Source organism: Xyrauchen texanus, chromosome 27 (genome assembly GCF_025860055.1).
Source record: "Xyrauchen texanus isolate HMW12.3.18 chromosome 27, RBS_HiC_50CHRs, whole genome shotgun sequence".
Classification (NCBI taxonomy): domain Eukaryota; kingdom Metazoa; phylum Chordata; class Actinopteri; order Cypriniformes; family Catostomidae; genus Xyrauchen; species Xyrauchen texanus.
Genome location: NC_068302.1, coordinates 2,323,046 through 2,341,243, shown reverse-complemented (window position 1 = coordinate 2,341,243; position 18,198 = coordinate 2,323,046). Strand labels below are relative to the sequence as shown.

The window sequence follows — 18,198 nt, the reverse complement described above, 5'->3', positions numbered from 1 at the left end:
TGTTTTCACGGAGACGTGGCTCAGCGACAGAGTTCCGGATGCCGCCATTCAGCTAGACGGGCTCGCCTCGTTTCGTGCCGACAGAAATACAGCTCTCCGCGGTAAGACTCGCGGTGGTGGCTTGTGTGTTTACATCAACACGGAATGGTGCAAGAACTCTATGCTAGTCTCTAGTTACTGTTCATCGCTGTTGGAGCTTGTGACTGTTAGATGCAGACCTTTTTATCTACCACGGGAATTCACCACTGTTTGCATAACTGGAGTTTACATTCCCCAGCGCTAACGCTAAGGAAGCGCTCTGTGAACTGTATGGGGCTATGAGCTGAACTGCAGAACGCTCACCCCGACGGACTGTTTATTGTCGCCGGAGATTTCAACCATGCAAATCTCAAGACAGTGCTCCCTAAATTCCATCAGTATGTGAACTTTGCAACGAGAGGGCGTAACGGCTTGATCTTGTTTACACAAACATCCCAGGCGCGTGCAGGTGGAGCCCCGCCCCACCTCGGCTACTCAGACCACATCTCTGTTATGTTAATTCCAGCATACAGACCGGCTCGTCAGACGCACAAAACCGCTTCAGAAGCAGGTGAAAACCTGGCCAGCAGGAGCCATCTCTGCTCTTCAGGACTGTTTTGAGTGTACTGACTGGCACATGTTCAGGGAGGCTGCAACATATGGCGATTCTACCAACTTGGAGGAATACACAGCATCAGTGACCAGCTACATCAGCAAGTGCATTGATGATGTCACTTTCTCAAGACCATCACCACACGCTCCAACCAGAAGCCGTGGATGACTGCGGAGGTGCGCACGCTGCTGAGGTCCCGAGACTCTGCCTTCAGAGCAGGCGATAAGGCAGCCCTAAGAACAGCTAGGGCCAAACTGTCACGGGCAATCAGAGAGGCAAAGCGCCTGCGCCCAGAGAATCCACAGTCACTTCCAGGACAGCGGTGACACGCGGCGCATGTGGCAGGGCATCCAGGCCATCACCAACTACAGGACAACATCAGTTGCCTGTGACAAAGATGCCTCCCTTCCAGATGCACTGAACGACTTCTACACTCGGTTTGAAGTGCAGAACGACGTGATGGCGAGGAAGTCCACCCCTCCTCCCAACGTCCAGGTGCTCTGTCTTACCACGGCAGATGTGAGGAAAACTCTATGTAGAGTCAACCCACGGAAGGCTGCTGGACCAGACAACATTCCTGGCAGAGTGCTCAGAGGATGTGCAGACCAGCTAGCAGATGTTCTTACCGACATCTTCAACATCTCTCTGAGCAGCGCTGTTGTTCCAACGTGCTTCAAGGCCACCACCATCATCCCCATGCCAAAGAAGTCTCCAGTGTCCTGCCTCAACGACTACCGTCCCGTCGCACTTACACCCATCATCATGAAGTGCTTCGAGAGGCTCGTCATGAGGCAGATTAAGACCCAGCTGCCCCCTCACTAGACCCACTGCAGTTTGCGTGATCGTTCAAACCGTTCAACGGACGATGCCATCACCACAACCCTCCATCTGGCCCTCACCCACCTAGACAATAAGGACTCATACGCTCGAATGCTGTTCATAGATTTCAGCTCAGCATTCAACACAATCATTCCCCAGCACCTGATTGGAAAGCTGAACCTGCTGGGCCTGGACACCTCCCTCTGCAACTGGATCCTGGACTTCCTGACTGGGAGACCTCAGTCAGTCCGGATCAGGAACAGCATCTCCACCACCACCACACTGAGCACTGGGGCCCCCAGGGCTGTGTGCTCAGTCCACTGCTGTTCACTCTGCTGACTCACGACTGTGCAGCAATGCACAGCTTGAATCACATCATCAAGTTCGCCGATGACACGACCGTGGTGGGTCTCATCAGCAAGAACAACGAGTCAGCATACAGAGAGGAGGTGCAGCGGCTGACAAACTGGTGTAGAGCCAACAACCTGTCCCTGAATGTCGACAAAACAAAAGAGATGGTTGTTGACTTTAGGAGAGCACAAGGTGAACACACTCCGCTGAACATCGACGGCTCCTCTGTGGAGATCGTCAAGAGCACCAAATTCCTTGGTGTTCACCTGGCGGAGAACCTCACCTGGTCCCTCAACACCAGCTCTATCACCAAGAAAGCCCAGCAGCGTCTCTACTTTCTTCGAAGGCTGAGGAAAGCACATCTCCCAACCCCCATCCTCACTACATTCTATAGAGGGACTATTGAGAGCATCCTGAGCAGCTGCATCACTGCCTGGTTTGGGACTTGCACCGCTTCGGACCACAAAGCCCTGCAGAGGATAGTGAGGACAGCTGAGAAGATCATTGGGGTCTCTCTTCCCTCCATCAAAGACATTTACAAAAAACACTGTATCCATAAAGCAACCAGCATTGTGGACGACCCCACACACCCCTCACACAAACTCTTTACCCTCCTCCCGTCTGGCAAGAGGTACCGAAGCATTCGGGCCCTCACGGCCAGACTGTGTAACAGCTTCTTCCCCAAGCCATCAGACTTCTCAATACTCAGAGACTGGTTTGACATACACGTGTCCTGAGTTGCACTTTAATAACTGTCACTTTATAACTGTCTGCTACCTCAATAACTGCTATGTGCATAGAACATTATCTCATAGTATGTTATGTTTACATTTTTAGAAACTGTCATCTTTTTGCACTACTGTGTACTGGTCGGCGCTGCGCTGTCTATTGTCCTGTTCATTGTCAGTAATTTGTTGTACTGTCCTGTACTTTTTGCACATGTTTGCACGTGCACTTTATATAGGTATATATAGGTAGTTTATATAGGTATTTTATTTCATTGTGTTGTCTCATGTGGTCCTATGTTGGTCCTTTGTTGTTTTTATGTAGCACCATGGTCCTGGAGGAACGTTGTCTCGTTTTGCTGTGTACTGTACTAACTGTATATGGTTGAAACGACAATAAAAACCACTTGACTTGACTTGACCCCACCGCCCGACTCAGGCCGGGGTGTCATCCGGCCTGCCTACCACTCCCCCCCATTTCTGGAGAGGAAGTCAGCGGCAGCCATCTGCACCCCCGGTCTGTGGACCACCTTGAACTTGAAAGGCTGGAGTGCCAGATACCAACGGGTGATCCGGGCGTTAGTATCTTTCATGCGGTGGAGCCACTGCAGTGGGGCATGATCCAAGCAGAGAGTGAAGGCCCGCCCCAGCAGGTAGTATCGGAGCGTGAGGACCGCCCACTTGATGGCCAGACACTCCTTCTCTACGGTGCTGTACTTGGTCTCCCTCAAGGAGAGCTTCCGGCTAATGTACAGCACCGGGCGCTCCTCTCCCTCCACCACCTGCGAGAGTACGGCCCCCAGCCCTCTGTCTGAAGCGTCCGTCTGTAATACAAAAGGGAGAGAGAAGTCAGGTGCATGCAAAAGCGGCCCCCCACAAAGTGCAGCTTTAATCTGTGTAAACGCCTGTTGGCACTGCTCCGACCATTGGACCGGATCTGGAGCCCCCTTTTTAGTGAGGTCAGTCAGCGGGCTGGTGACATCCGAATAATTAGGCACAAACCGTCTGTAATAGCCAGCCAGCCCCAGGAACTGCCTCACCCCCTTTTTGGTCTTGGGTCTAGGGCAAGTCGCAATCACCGCGGTCTTGTCAATTTGGGGACGCACCTGGCCATGTCCCAAGTGGAACCCCAGATACCGTACCTCCACACGCCCAACCGTGCACTTTTTCGGGTTTGCCGTGAGCCCCGCCCGCCGCAGCGACCTCAGGACGGCCCTCAGATGTTGCATGTGCCGCTGCCAATCATTGCTATAAATGATGATATCGTCTAGATAGGCAGCGGCGTAAGCAGTGTGCGGTCTGAGGATCCTATCCATGAGACGCTGAAACGTGGCTGGTGCCCCGAACAAACCGAAAGGAAGCGGCACGAATTGGTGTAATCCAAACGGCGTAGTGAAAGCCGTTTTTTCACGGGATATTGGTGTCAAGGGGATCTGCCAATAACCCTTCGTTAGATCCAAGGTCGAATAAAATCGAGCAGTACCTAACCGATCGAGCAGTTCATCAACACGGGGCATTGGGTACGCGTCAAATTTAGACACCGCGTTGACTTTTCTATAATCCACACAGAAACGTACAGACCCGTCGCTCTTGGGAACAAGAACGACCGGGCTGGACCAATCGCTGTGGGATTCTTCTATTACCCCCATCTCAAGCATTGCGTCCAATTCTTCCCGAACTGTTTTCTTTTTATGTTCGGGCAAGCGATAAGGGTGGCAACGTACCACCACGCATGGCTCGGTCTCGATGTGGTGTTGTATGATGTTTGTGCGGCCCGGTAGAGGAGAGAACACGTCTGCAAACTCCTTTTGTAGTCGGAAACCTCTGCGAGTTGGGGCGGTGAGAGGTGGTCTCCACAAGGAACCGGGGTGTTAGGATTGCAGGCTTTGTTTACCTCCGGTCCGAGCTCCGCCTTCTCCGGAACTACCGTTGCCAACGTCACAGAGGCCGCCTCTTCTCTCCACAATTTCAGGAAGTTGAGGTGATATATTTGACCCCCTCTATCGGTACGTTTGACTTCATAATCGAGGTCCCCTTCTCGTCGTGTGACCTCAAAGGGTCCTTGCCACTTGGCGAGTAATTTCGAGCTCGATGTTGGGAGTAATACAAGCACTTTCTCTCCCGCTGCAAATTCCCGTAGCTGAGCACCCCTGTCATACAGACGGCGTTGCCGTTCTTGAGCCTGGAGCAAATTCTCCTGTGTTAATTGCCCCAGTGTGGAGTTTTGCTCGAAGATCAAGAACGTATTGAATTTCATTTTTACTATTAGAAGGTCCCTCCTCCCAAGCTTCACGAATGACGTCGAGGACCCCGCGTGGGCGTCGCCCGTACAGCAGCTCAAATGGGGAGAACCCCGTGGAGGCTTGCGGAACCTCTCGTACTGCGAATAACAGGGGGTCCAGCCACTTATCCCAATTCCTAGCGTCTTCGTGCACGAATTTACGAATCATATTTTTTAGTGTTTTATTAAATCGTTCCACCAGTCCATCTGTCTGAGGATGGTACACGCTAATGCGAATCGACTTAATGCCCAATAGTTCATAAAGTTCGCGAAGTGTTCCTGACATAAAAGTAGTGCCTTGGTCGGTGGGGGTTCCGAGAGAAATCCTCACCCGGGAGATTATCTTGAAGAGTGCCCCGGCAACACTACGTGCTGAGATGTTGCTCAGAGGCACTGCTTCCGGATATCGCGTAGTGTAATCCACCAGGACTAACACAAAGCGATGTCCGCGTGACGTCCGTTCTAATGGCCCGACGAGGTCCATTCCAATTCTCTCGAAGGGGACCTCGATCAATGGAAGGGGGCGCAAAGGCGCTTTTGGGGTGGCCAGTGGGTTTACCAGCTGACATTCGCGGCACGCCGCACACCACCTGCGGACGTCGCCGCCAATGCCCGGCCAATAGAAACGGGCTATTAGACGGAGAAGTGTTTTCCGTTCCCCTAGGTGACCGGCCATAGGATTATAGTGAGCCGCCTGGAAAACCATTTCCCGGCGGCTCCGCGGAACCAGCAATTGTGTCACTTTCTCCTTTGTTTGAGCGTCCTGCGTCACTCTGTATAACCGATCTTTTAATAACCGAAAAATACGGATATGAAATGGCGACGCCCGGCCGGAGTTGTTGACCATCGATTACTCTCACTTGGTCAGAAGCGTGCTTAAGGGTTTCATCCTGCGACTGCTCCAAGGGGAAGTCCCCCTCAGGGAATTCCCTGAGAGGAGGGGCGACAACCTCGCCCCTTCCCTTGTCACTCGGAGTAGCCGAGGACGGCTCCGGCTCCGCCTCCCCTGCCAAAGCATCGCACATCACACATCTCTTCACTTTCATGCAGGACCCATCTGCATACACTCCCTCTAATACATTTCTAAAATTCGGCCAATCAGTACCCAAGATTAGCGGATGGGTGAGGCAGGAACTAACCGCTGCCTCCACACTATGTTTTCCTCCCCGGAATTTGATTGCCAAAGTCACCATGGGATACTTGTGAACATCCCCATGCACACACCTCACCCTCACCCGTTTAGCTGAGCCCAAAGCCCCGGGTTGAACCAAGCGTTGATGGATGGTGGTCTGGTTACAGCCGGTATCCAACAATGCTTGGTATGTACCCCCCTGGATCCTTACCGGAATCCGGTATGCTCCAGCCCGACCGGGGGCAGCCTGCGGGACATCGGAGACCCGCACCACCGTCCCCACCTCCATCAGCGGACATTGATCCCGGAAGTGGTCCAGGTCTCCAGCAGGCCGGCCCAGGCGCCACGGCCGCACCCGTGCTGGCAGGCGCCCCCACCTGAGGAGGAGAGCGGCTGAAGGACTGGGAAGGGGTAGGCGGGTTCTCCCATGGCCGGGAGGTTGGTCTTGTGTATCCTCCACGCCTGCGCGGGGCAAGAACGGGCCCTGGGGAGAGAGCAGAGCGAGAGGGAAAGGGGGGGGAACGGGGGAAGACACAGGGGAGAGAGAGAGAGGGGGGGAGGGCTCATCCGCCCTCGGTATCGCCGCCAAGTGGTCCTCCGCAAGCTGGACAGCTGCCTCCAGCGACGCCGGGCGGTGGCACTGGACCCACTCCGCCGTTCTCCTGGGCAGCCGTTGCGCGAATTGCTCCAGCACCACCTGATCGATGACTCCCTCGATGTCGCGGTCCCCCGCGAGCAGCCACCACCGACAGGTGTCCCGGAGCCATTCAGCAAACGCGAACGGGTGATCACACTTCTCTAGCTTCATGCTCCGGAAGAGCTGGCCGTTCTCTTCCGGGCTCCGACCGACCCGTTGCAGAATGGCCCTCTTCAGGTCAGCGTAAGCCAGGAGGCTTGTCGCCGGCAGTTGTTGTGCCGCGAGTTTTGCTTCCCCGGACAGGAGAGGAATTAGGCGGGCTGCCCACTGTTCGGGCGGCCAGCCCCAGATTTCTGACGTCCTCTCGAACAAGTCGAGGAAGGCCTCAGGATCATCTTCTGCCCCCATCTTCTGTAACGTGGGCGGGGGTAGCGTAGCGCGGGTGTCTGGGGTCGCGGCTGAGGCCGACGCAGTCTCCTGGCTGAGGAGGCTCCAGATAGCGAGTCGGTCCTCTGCCTGAGCCCACATGATCGCGAAAAAACTTCGATCTTGATCCTGCCGGAGCTCAAGCAGGGATTGTTGGTGGCCTTGATGGAGAGTTGCGAGGGACTGGAGGACTTCCGCCAGCTGGGAGGACTCTACGGGGCGACTCTGTTCCATAACTTGGAAAAAAAAAAAAAGGTGTTCCTTCTGTTCCCGGGTTTCGGGCACCAATGTGAAACAGTCAAAGGAAGGGACAGAAACAGGTGTCAGCTTAAGGGGTAAGCTTTCATTTTAATCTTAATTTATACATGAACACAAGTATTCTTGGCCTTGTTGTCGGGCTCTCCCTCTCGATGCTGTGTGGCTGCTGGCTTTTATCTGCTCTCCTCACGCTACTGCAATTAGACACAGGTGTTAGGCTTAATTTAGCTCAGGTGTAAGCGCCCTTACCACTTTTCTCTCCCGGACGGGCGCTTGACCACACCCCCGCTGCCACAGTTACATAAAGTACCTTTGGAAGATGATTTAACAGGTAAAAAAGACCTCTAGACTTACATTGAAAGAGGGACCCGAGCCATATCTAGAGAGCTCTTGTGAGTGTGCTCTTTTGACTAGGGCCAGCAAGAAACCACCCAGAAAACCCAAACAACCACATATACAAAGACCACACAGAGTTCAGTTATTTACAGTGGTGACAACCTCATTCTACAACCAAAATTCAGGTTGTGACAACCACATTTACATTAAATCCATGTAGTGTACAGAACCAAACTGAGCAACTCATGGACACTTTTCTTTTGATAGCGAATGGTTTTTAAAAAGGTGAAATCTTGTTTAAAGCAAAACATTGGTATGGGTATCACTGACAATTAATGCAATTTCAGGAGTTAAAGCCTGCTCACACCAAGGACGATAACCATAACAATAACTATAACCATAAAGTTTAAAAAAATAATTCTTACTCTTAGAGAATAGTGGAGTCCACACCACTACTATAACGATAACGTCACAGAGGAGCATATCATTAGGATCACTTTCAGAGCAATTTTTTAATCAGGTGATGAATGAAAAAACATTGACAGCCAATCAAAATCCATCCAACTTTAAAGAGCTCGAGCCACAACGTGCACTCATCCTCAAAATAACACATTCCAGCACTGAATTACATGCACAACCGAAATGGAAACTCCTGCTCAAAAACCGCTAATGTCTCTTCTGCATTCTTTTTCAGTATTTTTGGAGATGAGATAATGAAAAGCTAATCCAAGCTGGTGGCATATAATTACTTCAGGTATACAGCACTAATGTTGACAACATTGCCTTCTTTCCATTTGTTTTTCTTTTGGTTTCTTTGCAAAACGTACAGCAGTAGCAGGTCATCTATGTCCATTCTCTTGGCAGTAAACATAACTACAGCATGCACTTAGAACAGTAGATAGTTCTCATCTGTTGGTGTGGATGCTAATATTGTTATCTTTAAAGTTATTGTTAGAGTTATCATTCTTGCTGTGAAAGGGCCTTGACTCCTGTATCCCGTACACACACAGAGCAAGAAATTAGGGGATTCATTTAAGCATTTAAATGTGGCTGTCACTCCCAAAACTTTGCAGGACTAACAATAAAAGTCAAGAGTACTAAAAGAGTCATGTGTGTGTTTCAGGGATGAGCACAATGATATCTTGGCAGTGGCTGATTGGGGACAGAAGCTGTCTTTCTACCAGCTCAGTGGGAAACAGGTCAGTGTCTACTTGAAAAAACATACTTGCTTATTCTTACATTGGATAAGTAAGTGATAATCCACGGCTAGGTGCGTGTTTAACAATTTTAATGCAATGCGTGGAGGTGAAGAACCACAAAAAGCATTCAAATTGTATAACACACACCTAATTCTGGATTATCCCGCTTATACCACGGTCACTTACCAGCATTAAATGGTGACAGCTATCATTGATTTTTACAGCGCAGATTCTGACTGGAACAATGACTATAACTGTTATCTTTGTCTATGTTATTAGATTTAGAGTTCTGCCCATTCAAAGTCAGACTCAGAGATAAATAATGCTGTAATATCACATTTATTTGAAAGAATTAAATAAAAAAAGCTGTACCAGTAATTGGAAAAATTGAAATTTCTTTAAAAACTGTGAATTTAAATACTTAATCCAGAAATAATAATAGCCACAGAATATGGGGCCCTGGGTTGCTCAGTGGTAAAAGACGCTGACTATCACACCTGGAGTCGTGAGTTTGAATCCAGGGCGTGCTGAGTGACTCCAGCCAAGTCTCATAAGCAACCAAATTGGCCTGGTTGCTAGGGAGGGTAGAGTCACATGAGGTAAACTCCTCGTGGTCACTATAACGTGGTTCGTTCTCGGTGGGGCGTGCGGCGAGTTGAGTGTGGATGCTGCGGTGGATGGCGTGAAGCCTCCACACGTGCTATGTCTCCGTGGCAACGTGCTCAACAAGCCACGAGATAAGATGCGTAGTTTGGCGATCTCAGACATGGAGGAAACTGGGATTCATTCTCTGCCACCTGGATCGAGGCGAATCGCTACGTGACCATGAGGAATTAAAAGCACATTGGGCATTCCAAATTGGGAGAAAAGGGGGAATAAATAATAAATAAAAGAATTGCCACAGAATATAGAATGCTTAGCACTCCTTAGAACATGTAATATTTTATTAATATTCTTTTTTCCTATTCTATTCCTAAAACCGGTGTTGCTGACATGACAGTTGTTAAAGCAGGGCTCGACATTAATGCTTGTCCGCTTGTCAGGGACAAGTGGATTTTTGAAGGAGCAAGTGAAAGAGAATTTTACTTGCCCGACCGGACAAGCAAACTGATTAAAACGTCAATAATAATAAAAAATAACCGGCTGTATTTTTGATAGCCTAGGCCTGTGTCATTCATTAGAAAGTTAATATAAAATAATACAGAGTGCGTAATTTTATAAATAGCTAGCGATCTAGTAACAGCTGTGCCCTGTTTGATTGACATGTGGTGTATGTGTGTGTGCTAAACATACACATGTGCTCCGAAAATTCTCACGCCAATGTGCACCTGAAGGGTCAAATACATTCCAAAATGCCCATCTTGGTGAGGTATTCATGTAAACACAGATAGTGATGTCTAAAGTGAACATAAACAGCAGAGAAAAAAGCAGATTTGTATTAAAATATCAGGCTTGAAAGTATAAATGTAAGCTAATAGATCTGCTGCTGTCTAGTGTGTCATTTAATAATCAAACAACCAGAACAAGAAAATGAGAAAACCACTCACTGCTCTTGACTGAGTAACTTTAGTAGCTTTAAAAAGTATAAATGTATTAAAATCATACAGTAAAGAACAGTAGTAGTTTTATGTTGCATTTCATTCTGAATGTTTACTTTAATAATTAATACTTTATACAGTTGAAGTCAGAAGTTTACATACACGTTAGCCATATACATTTAAACTCAGTTTTTCACAATTCCTGACAATTAATCGTAGAAAACATTGCTCAGTTTTATGTCAGTCTGAATTACTACTTTATTTTAAGAAAATGAAATGGTAGAATAATAAAGAATAATAGTAGAAAGAATTATTTATTTCAGCTGATATTTCTTTCATCACATTCTCAGTGGGTAAAAAGTTTGTTAGTATTTAGTAGCTTTTAAATTATTTAACTTGGGTGAATCATTTTGGTTCGCCTTCCACAAGCTTCTCACAATAAGTTGTTGGAATTTTGTCCCATTCCTCCAGACAGAACTGGTGTAACTGAGTCAGGTTTGTTGGCCTCCTTGCTCACACACACTTTTTCAGTTCTGCCCACAAATATTCTATGGGATTGAGGTCAGGGCTTTGTGATGGACATTCCAATACCTTGACTTTGTTGTCCTTAAGCCATTTTGCCTCAACTCAAAAGGTATGCTTGGGGTTATTGTCCATTTGGAAGATCCATTTGCGATTAAGCTTTAACTTCCTGTCTGATGTCTTGAGATGTCGCTTCAATATATCCACATAATTTTTTTTTCTCATGATGCCATCTATTTTGTGAATTGTACCAGTCCCTCCTGCAGCAATGCATCCCCACAACACGATGCTGCACCCGCATGCTTCACGGTTGGGATGATGTTCTTCATCTTGCAAGCCTCCAAACATAACTATGGTCATTATGACCAAAAAGTAATTTTTTGGTTTCATCAGACCAGAGGAAATTGCTCCAAAAAGTAAGAGCTTTGTCACTATGTGCACTTGCAAACTGTAGTCTGGCTGTTTATGGCGGTTTTGGAGCAGTTGCTTCTTCCTTGCTGAGCAGCCTTTCAGGTTATGTTGATATAGGACTCGTTTTACTGTGGATATAGATACTTGTCTACCTGTTACCTCCAGCATCTTCACAAGGTCCTGTGCTGTTGTTCTGGGATTGATTTGCACTTTTTAAACTTTTTAAGCTAAGTGGCTTATAGCCTAAAGGCTTGTCCTTTAAAGATTTTAGACTTAAAGAATTAAGACATGACTTAGACTTGTCCTTGAATGATTTAAAACTTGTCTTTGACTTGTCATAGAAAGATTTGAGACTTGAATTAGACTTGTTATTGAAAAATGTGAGACTTGACCTAGGCTTATCCTTTAAAGGTTTTAGACTTGACTTTTACTTGTCCATGAAAGATTTAAAACTTGACTTTGACTTGTCCTTGAAAGATTTGAGACTTTAAATTGCCCTTGAAAGATTTGAGATGACTTTAAATTGTTCTTTTAAGATTTGAGACTTCACTTAGACTTGTCTTTAAAAGATTTGAGACTTGACTTTGACTTGTCGACTGCATTTCTTCTTGTCGAATTTACCCCCCATTGTGCCTGCACTGTGAAGGCCACACAAACCATGTACTAGAACAACAGCACTTTCCTTCAGTAAAACGGTATAATTACAGCATGCCTGCATGTCCTCCCCCAGGTACATATGGGAAGTGGAGTAATTAAGGGAAAATATGCATTGCTCGTTAAGCAGTAACTCGGTTGCCTCCAGTGCTGTCTGAACAAACATTCAGCATGCTGTTTGCATTACAATGATATTGGTAGGAGCTTGTAAAACTGCTGTTGTCCAGAGCAGTGGAGGTATTTAAGGGAAAAGCATAGAGGCACGTCTCATCTGTGAGAGGAAACACATGCTCGGGTGTGTGTGTTTGTGTGTGTGTGTGTGTGTGTGTGCGTGTGAGACATGGGTTTGGCTAACAGACATCAGTAGACAGCACAATAAAGACCATTTAGGAAACTAATGTGACGTGTGTTTGGCCGAGTACTACACATGATTTGATGTAAGAGGCAGAGGCAGAGACAAGAGACAAAACCCATACATGCATTCCCAAATATGAAACATGATCCTCCTGCTTGCTCTTTGTCATTCTGCCTCTTTTTCTCCCTAACCCTCATGTTTTCTCTCTCTTCTGCATTATTGCTTGTTCTGTCTGTCTCTCTCACTTTAATGTAGTTTCTCTTGCACTGAAACAGTCTGAACCACTTCATTTGAGTGAAAACACAGTTCCAAAGGATAGTTCACCCAACATTTTTTATTCTGTCATTATTTACCTGCCGTCCTATTGTTCAAAACCCATATGATGTTTTGAGTCTCGTGAGATGCTTTGGAGATGGTTATTTCATGGCCAACTTTTCAGATTAATGGATCATTACAAAATATTTCATTAGACTCTCACTTTTCGTTAGGTTACATGACATTCTCGCTAGCAATTAGTCATTGCTTTGTTATGAACTTTAATAAGCATTAATTGCTTGAATAGTAAGTGTTCCTAAAACAGTTGTAAACACATTAACTAAACATAAATATATTTCCAATTTATTGCATGCATAAATGTATAAACATTGTCTTTATTAATTATGGATTTATGTCGTAATGTTCTCATAAACATGTTACCATGGGTTTGCATCAACTGAAACATATTTGTTAGGTATGAGTAACAATTTTCTTTTAAGTTTATTAAAGATGGAAAACAATTATCAGACTGCATGTGTATGAACTTATTAAACAAAAAAATGTTTGCTACAGAAATATAAATGAATATGATTTTGTTGTTGAATACTTTATTAATATATTATTAACAATTTAGGACCAACAATTTCTAAATCATGGATTACCTATAAAATAATGCTTGACAAATACTTTATACCATGTAGTTAGTAAAGTGTTACCCACCTTTTGCATTCCACTGTAAGAAAGAAAGTCATACAGGTTTAAAATGACATGAGTAAATGATGATCTTTTCCTTTAAGAAAAGAGTGTAAGAGTGTGTAGGAGGCTTACTGACTATGTTTTCTGCCAATGGGATATCACATGATGTATGATACTGTCTAGGATTTCACATGATGACTGAACTTCACATGCCGTCACTTACAGAACATGTGCTTGTGTCTAAAAGTGCTAAAAGAGCACATTGGTCTGGGGTGCTGTGGGTTCCAGGATGCTTTGTCATCTTATTAGTGTTTGGGTTTTTCCTTGTAGTGTTTTTGGCAGGCTGTGTGCATTTTAAGTGCTTCTTAATCAAATAAAATCATTTACTTGTTTAATATTAAATTGTCTTAGTGTGTTTGTGTTTCTAATAACTGTCTACAAATTACCCAAGAAGTTTATGAGCAAGCATATAAAGTTTACTGTTAGAAAAAGCAGTTTGATTCCAAATAATAATGCACAATGTTGTCTCAGACTCATTTAAAAATGCTATAAAAGTACTGAAACGACCACAATAGCCTACATTTTTCTTTTTCCTCTGGTCTAGGTTGAATGCTATTCTTTTGTCTGTTGCAGATAGGAAAGGACCGGCAGCTGAACTTTGACCCCTGCTGTGTGAGCTTCTTCTCTAAGGGCGAGTATATCGTGATGGGCGGCTCCGATAAACAGGCCTCACTCTACACTAAAGACGGCGTTCGGCTCGGCACCATCGGCGAACAGAATTCCTGGGTCTGGACCTGCCGCGTCAAACCAGACTCCAATTATGTGGTCAGAGATTTATTTAATTATTCAGAGGATAATTGGATGAATATCAAAAAAACATGTCTGTGTAACATTTAATCCAAAAAAATGATTTAGTTTTGCATAAAGGACAATTATTTTCATGACAATTAAGCACCCCTACATCCCATTCTCATTCACTCCATAATGCAAAAAATCTGATATATTATTTAAATAGTTAAAACTGAAGTGTGTAACTTTTTCGATGTAAAAATACTTTAAATATAGGCCATTCATAGGTAATTTTCTTGAAAACTGTAAACACTGCGTCTCTGTGCCATGTGTCCTTTGTTTGTTTTGAACGACCCGTCCAGCTGAACACAACAACATTGGCTGACCAAGGGCTTGAGTTGGGGGCAGGACTGTCTGTTTGTTTGATCACAGCAGACAGGCTTTTTCAGAAAGCTTCTGCCCATTTCCATTCAAACTGCCTTTTATCGATAAAAATGGTGTGCATGATGACGTCACACCTAAAAAACACTTTGACGCATAACTTTTGGTTTATCGCAAAAGAAATCTGCCCTTAAGCTGATTCCATTCAGAAATGTGTGTTTATCGTTAATTCGCCTCCCAGATGTCCCTCATTTTTTTCTTTTGAAGTTTTGGTAAAATAGGGAGAGAATTGAGACAATTCATTGAAATTAGCCATCTTACTGTTATTTTAATTTCACAAATAAAATCAGAAGAGGAGGAATTGCCCTTCTGATAGGACTGTAATATTGGTCCTGATGTTGCACATATCGCAGGTCGTCTCCGGTTCTGACCCGAAAACGACTCGTCATGGCCCTGTTCAAGCTGGCAACCTGCACCAAGTAGTGGGGGAAACTTTCTGTCTCAGTATAAGGACCATCCATCGAAACATTGATGTGGTGTAATATCAGGGTTCACATATTATACATTACTGATATTCAATAGGCTATTTTGAACAATCATCTAATCTAAAGCATCGCTGTCACGACTGCATTATGTCCCGTATATTTCTCCAGCAACTTTTAATGACCAACTGAACTTGATTGTCATATCAAATTATTTTAATATCATAATGCAATTTACATTCTGTGAAGAAGCTCAGCAAATGCAATCTGAGGTAAAGAGGGTTAGATTTAAAACATTTAAACCTTTTAAAATGTTCAAAAGCTCGTTTTCTGAAAGTGAAGTCATTGGACATATATTTCTAGTAGTTTATAGTCTTGAAAAAAGAGTAGAACATTCTGAGAACGCCATTCAGCATTTTTTTGTCTACTAAAGGCTAATTTAAATTTATGTAAAGAAAAGGAATAAATAGGTCTAAAAATATATATTTTTTAGTTTGGTAATATATTTAAGAAGGTCGTGGGTTCAAACCCTGGTTGCCCCGGCCTTTCTGTGTGGAGTTTGCATGTTCTCCCCGTGTGTGCGTGGGTTCTCTCCGGGTACTCCGGCTTCCTCCCACCATCCAAAAGACATGCAGGCTAGGTTAATTGGTGTCTCCAAAAAATTGCCCTAGGTATGGAGGTGAGTGTATGTCTGTCTGTGTGTGGCCCTGCGATGGACTGGCGACCTGTCCAGGGTGTCCCCCGCCTTTCGCCCAATGTTAGCTGGGATAGGCTCCAGCCCCCCGCGACCCTGTACACAGGATAAGCGGTTGAAGATGGATGGATGGATGGATGGTAATATATTTAATTTCATATAAGGAATTTTGCCAGCATTTTTTAAAAAGTAAGCTAAACAATAATTTTATAGAATTGGGCTATAAATGAGTGATCCAAAAAAGCTCACTGAAGCTTTTCTCCCAGTATTGTGTATTTATTTTTTATTTATCTTTGTGCATAGAAATTATGTTTTTTATTATTATTGTGGTCTAATAAAAAAAAGCAACTTTAATAAATAAACGGAAGGTTACCACAACTAAATTAATCACAAACAGTGGCCATTCATTGGTTCTCCGTGCACTTGTCGATGTGCATGATACAAGATATTTGTGTCGGCACTCCTGGAAGGGTCATGTTTGCAGAATCGGATCTATATGCCGTTAAGATTAATCCATAATCACGTACAATAAATTGGCTTTAAAGGATGTATACCTTGTCCTCATGATTAACACAGGCTAATGATTGGGGCAAATTCTGTCATGTGACACTACATTTTTGCGTAAATGCCAATTTTCAAAATTTCGTAGTATCGACATAGAGTTACAGAAAAACATTATGTCAACACTTGTGAAATTTTAGCGATAATTAGCGTTTCCATCAGCTTTATTTTGATGCGCTAAAAATAATTTTGAGCAATACTTTTTCTGGAATTCGCGTTTCAGAAAAAATTTCAACAAGCCACACACTAAAAGCCTGGTTAGGTGGTGGTGGTTTAGTGGTCTAAGCACATAACTGGTAATCTGGTAATCAGAAGGACGTTGGTTCAAGCCCCACAGCCACCACCATTGTGTCCTTGAGCAAGGCACTTAACTCCAGATTGCTCTGGGGGGATTGTCCCTGTAATAAGTGCACTGTAAGTCGCTTTGGATAAAAGCGTCTGCCAAATGCATACATGTAAATGTAAATGTCTAAAACAATGTTTGTGAGACTAATGGAGCAACAGAGATTCGTTTTCCTCATTACAGTAATGAGAATTACATTTTCTTAGTACACTATTTAGGAAGCACCGATGTACTGGCCACCATTATTTATTAGCCAATTATTATATTGGTCAAAGCATGAAAACGCAGGTATGACAAACCAATGGTTTATTTATAATTATTTATGTAAATGTATTGCATTGTATAAAGTTTCTAATCATCTGTTTGTAATGAAAAGAAATACCTACCAAAATAGATACATTAAAAATTAAAGCATGTTGCAGATTCACAATATAAATGTGTAATGTTCTGTCATAATACTAATGCAAGTTATATTGTTTTGAACCTTTTCCCCACTTCAACAATTATGTTATCATATTTTTTAAAGAATTGAAAACAAAATATATTTTTCTCTTTTTTTTAATCTTGTATCTACAGTGGCAATTCCCTTTGGAATTAACAGATTTTCTGCATTAATTGGTCATAAAATGTGATCTCATCTTCATTAAAGTCACAAGTATAGACAAACACAATGTGCTTAAACTAACAACAAACAATTCTAATCTTTCATGTCTTTACTGAACACATCCCCTGAAACATTAACAGTGCAGTGGAAAAAACAAGTGAATCCATAGTCAAAAATCAAAAAAAAAGAAGCTAATAAGAGTCAGAAGTTGGCAAACCTGTCATCCAATTAATTTAACGAGATTGGAGGTCTGGGTTAGAGCTAATTTTACTTATAAAAAGCACTCAAACATTTTGAGTTTGCTATTCACAAGAAGCATCTGCTGATGTAGAACATGCCTCACAAAATAAGAGAACTCTGAAGACCTACGATCAAGAATTGTTGCTTTGCATAAAGCTGGAATGGGTTACAAAGTTATCTTGAAGAACTTAGATATTCCACAGTTAGACAAAGTGTCTATAAATGGAGATTTAGTACTGTGGCTACTCTTCCAAGAAGTGACCGTCCAGCCAAGATGACTCAAAGGACACACCGCAGAATGCTCAGTGAGGTAAAATGAACACTAGAGTTACTGCTAAAGACATGAAGGAATCATTGGAACTGGTTAACATCTCTGTTCATGATTCTACTATACAGAAAACATTAAACAGACATGGTGTTCATGGCAGGACGTCAAGAAAGAAGCCGCTTCTTTCTAATAAAAACATCACCTCGCACCTGAAGTTTGCCAAAGACTACCTCGACACTTCACAATGCTACTGGGAAAATGTTTTGTGGACTGATGAAACTAATGCTGACTTGTTTGGGAAGAACACACAGCACTACGTATGCCGTAAAAGGGGCACCACATACCAACATGAAAACATCATCTTAGTGGTGAGGTACGGTGGAGGAGCATCATAATTTGGGGCTTTGGGGGCTGGACCGCTTGACATCATCGAGGGAAAAACGAATTCCCAAGTTTATCAAGATATCCTACAGGATAATGTCAGGATGGCTGTGCACCAGCTGAAGCTCAGCAGAAGTTGGCTGATGTAGCAGGACAATGACTCTAAACATCAAAGTAAATTAACTACAGATTGGCTTCAAAAAAAGGAAATCCACCTTTTCTAGTGTCC

General features: G+C 44.3%; 1 protein-coding gene across 1 annotated transcript in view; it reads left to right on the top strand.

The window, feature by feature from the left end:
• Window positions 1-18,198, top strand: part of LOC127620825 (intraflagellar transport protein 122 homolog) — a 97,945-nt gene that overhangs the window by 11,759 nt on the left and 67,988 nt on the right. The window contains exons 8-9 of the mRNA XM_052094081.1: window positions 8,720-8,795; window positions 13,860-14,051. Of these exons, the coding sequence (XP_051950041.1) occupies window positions 8,720-8,795; window positions 13,860-14,051 (268 nt within the window). The remainder of the gene's footprint in view (window positions 1-8,719; window positions 8,796-13,859; window positions 14,052-18,198) is intronic.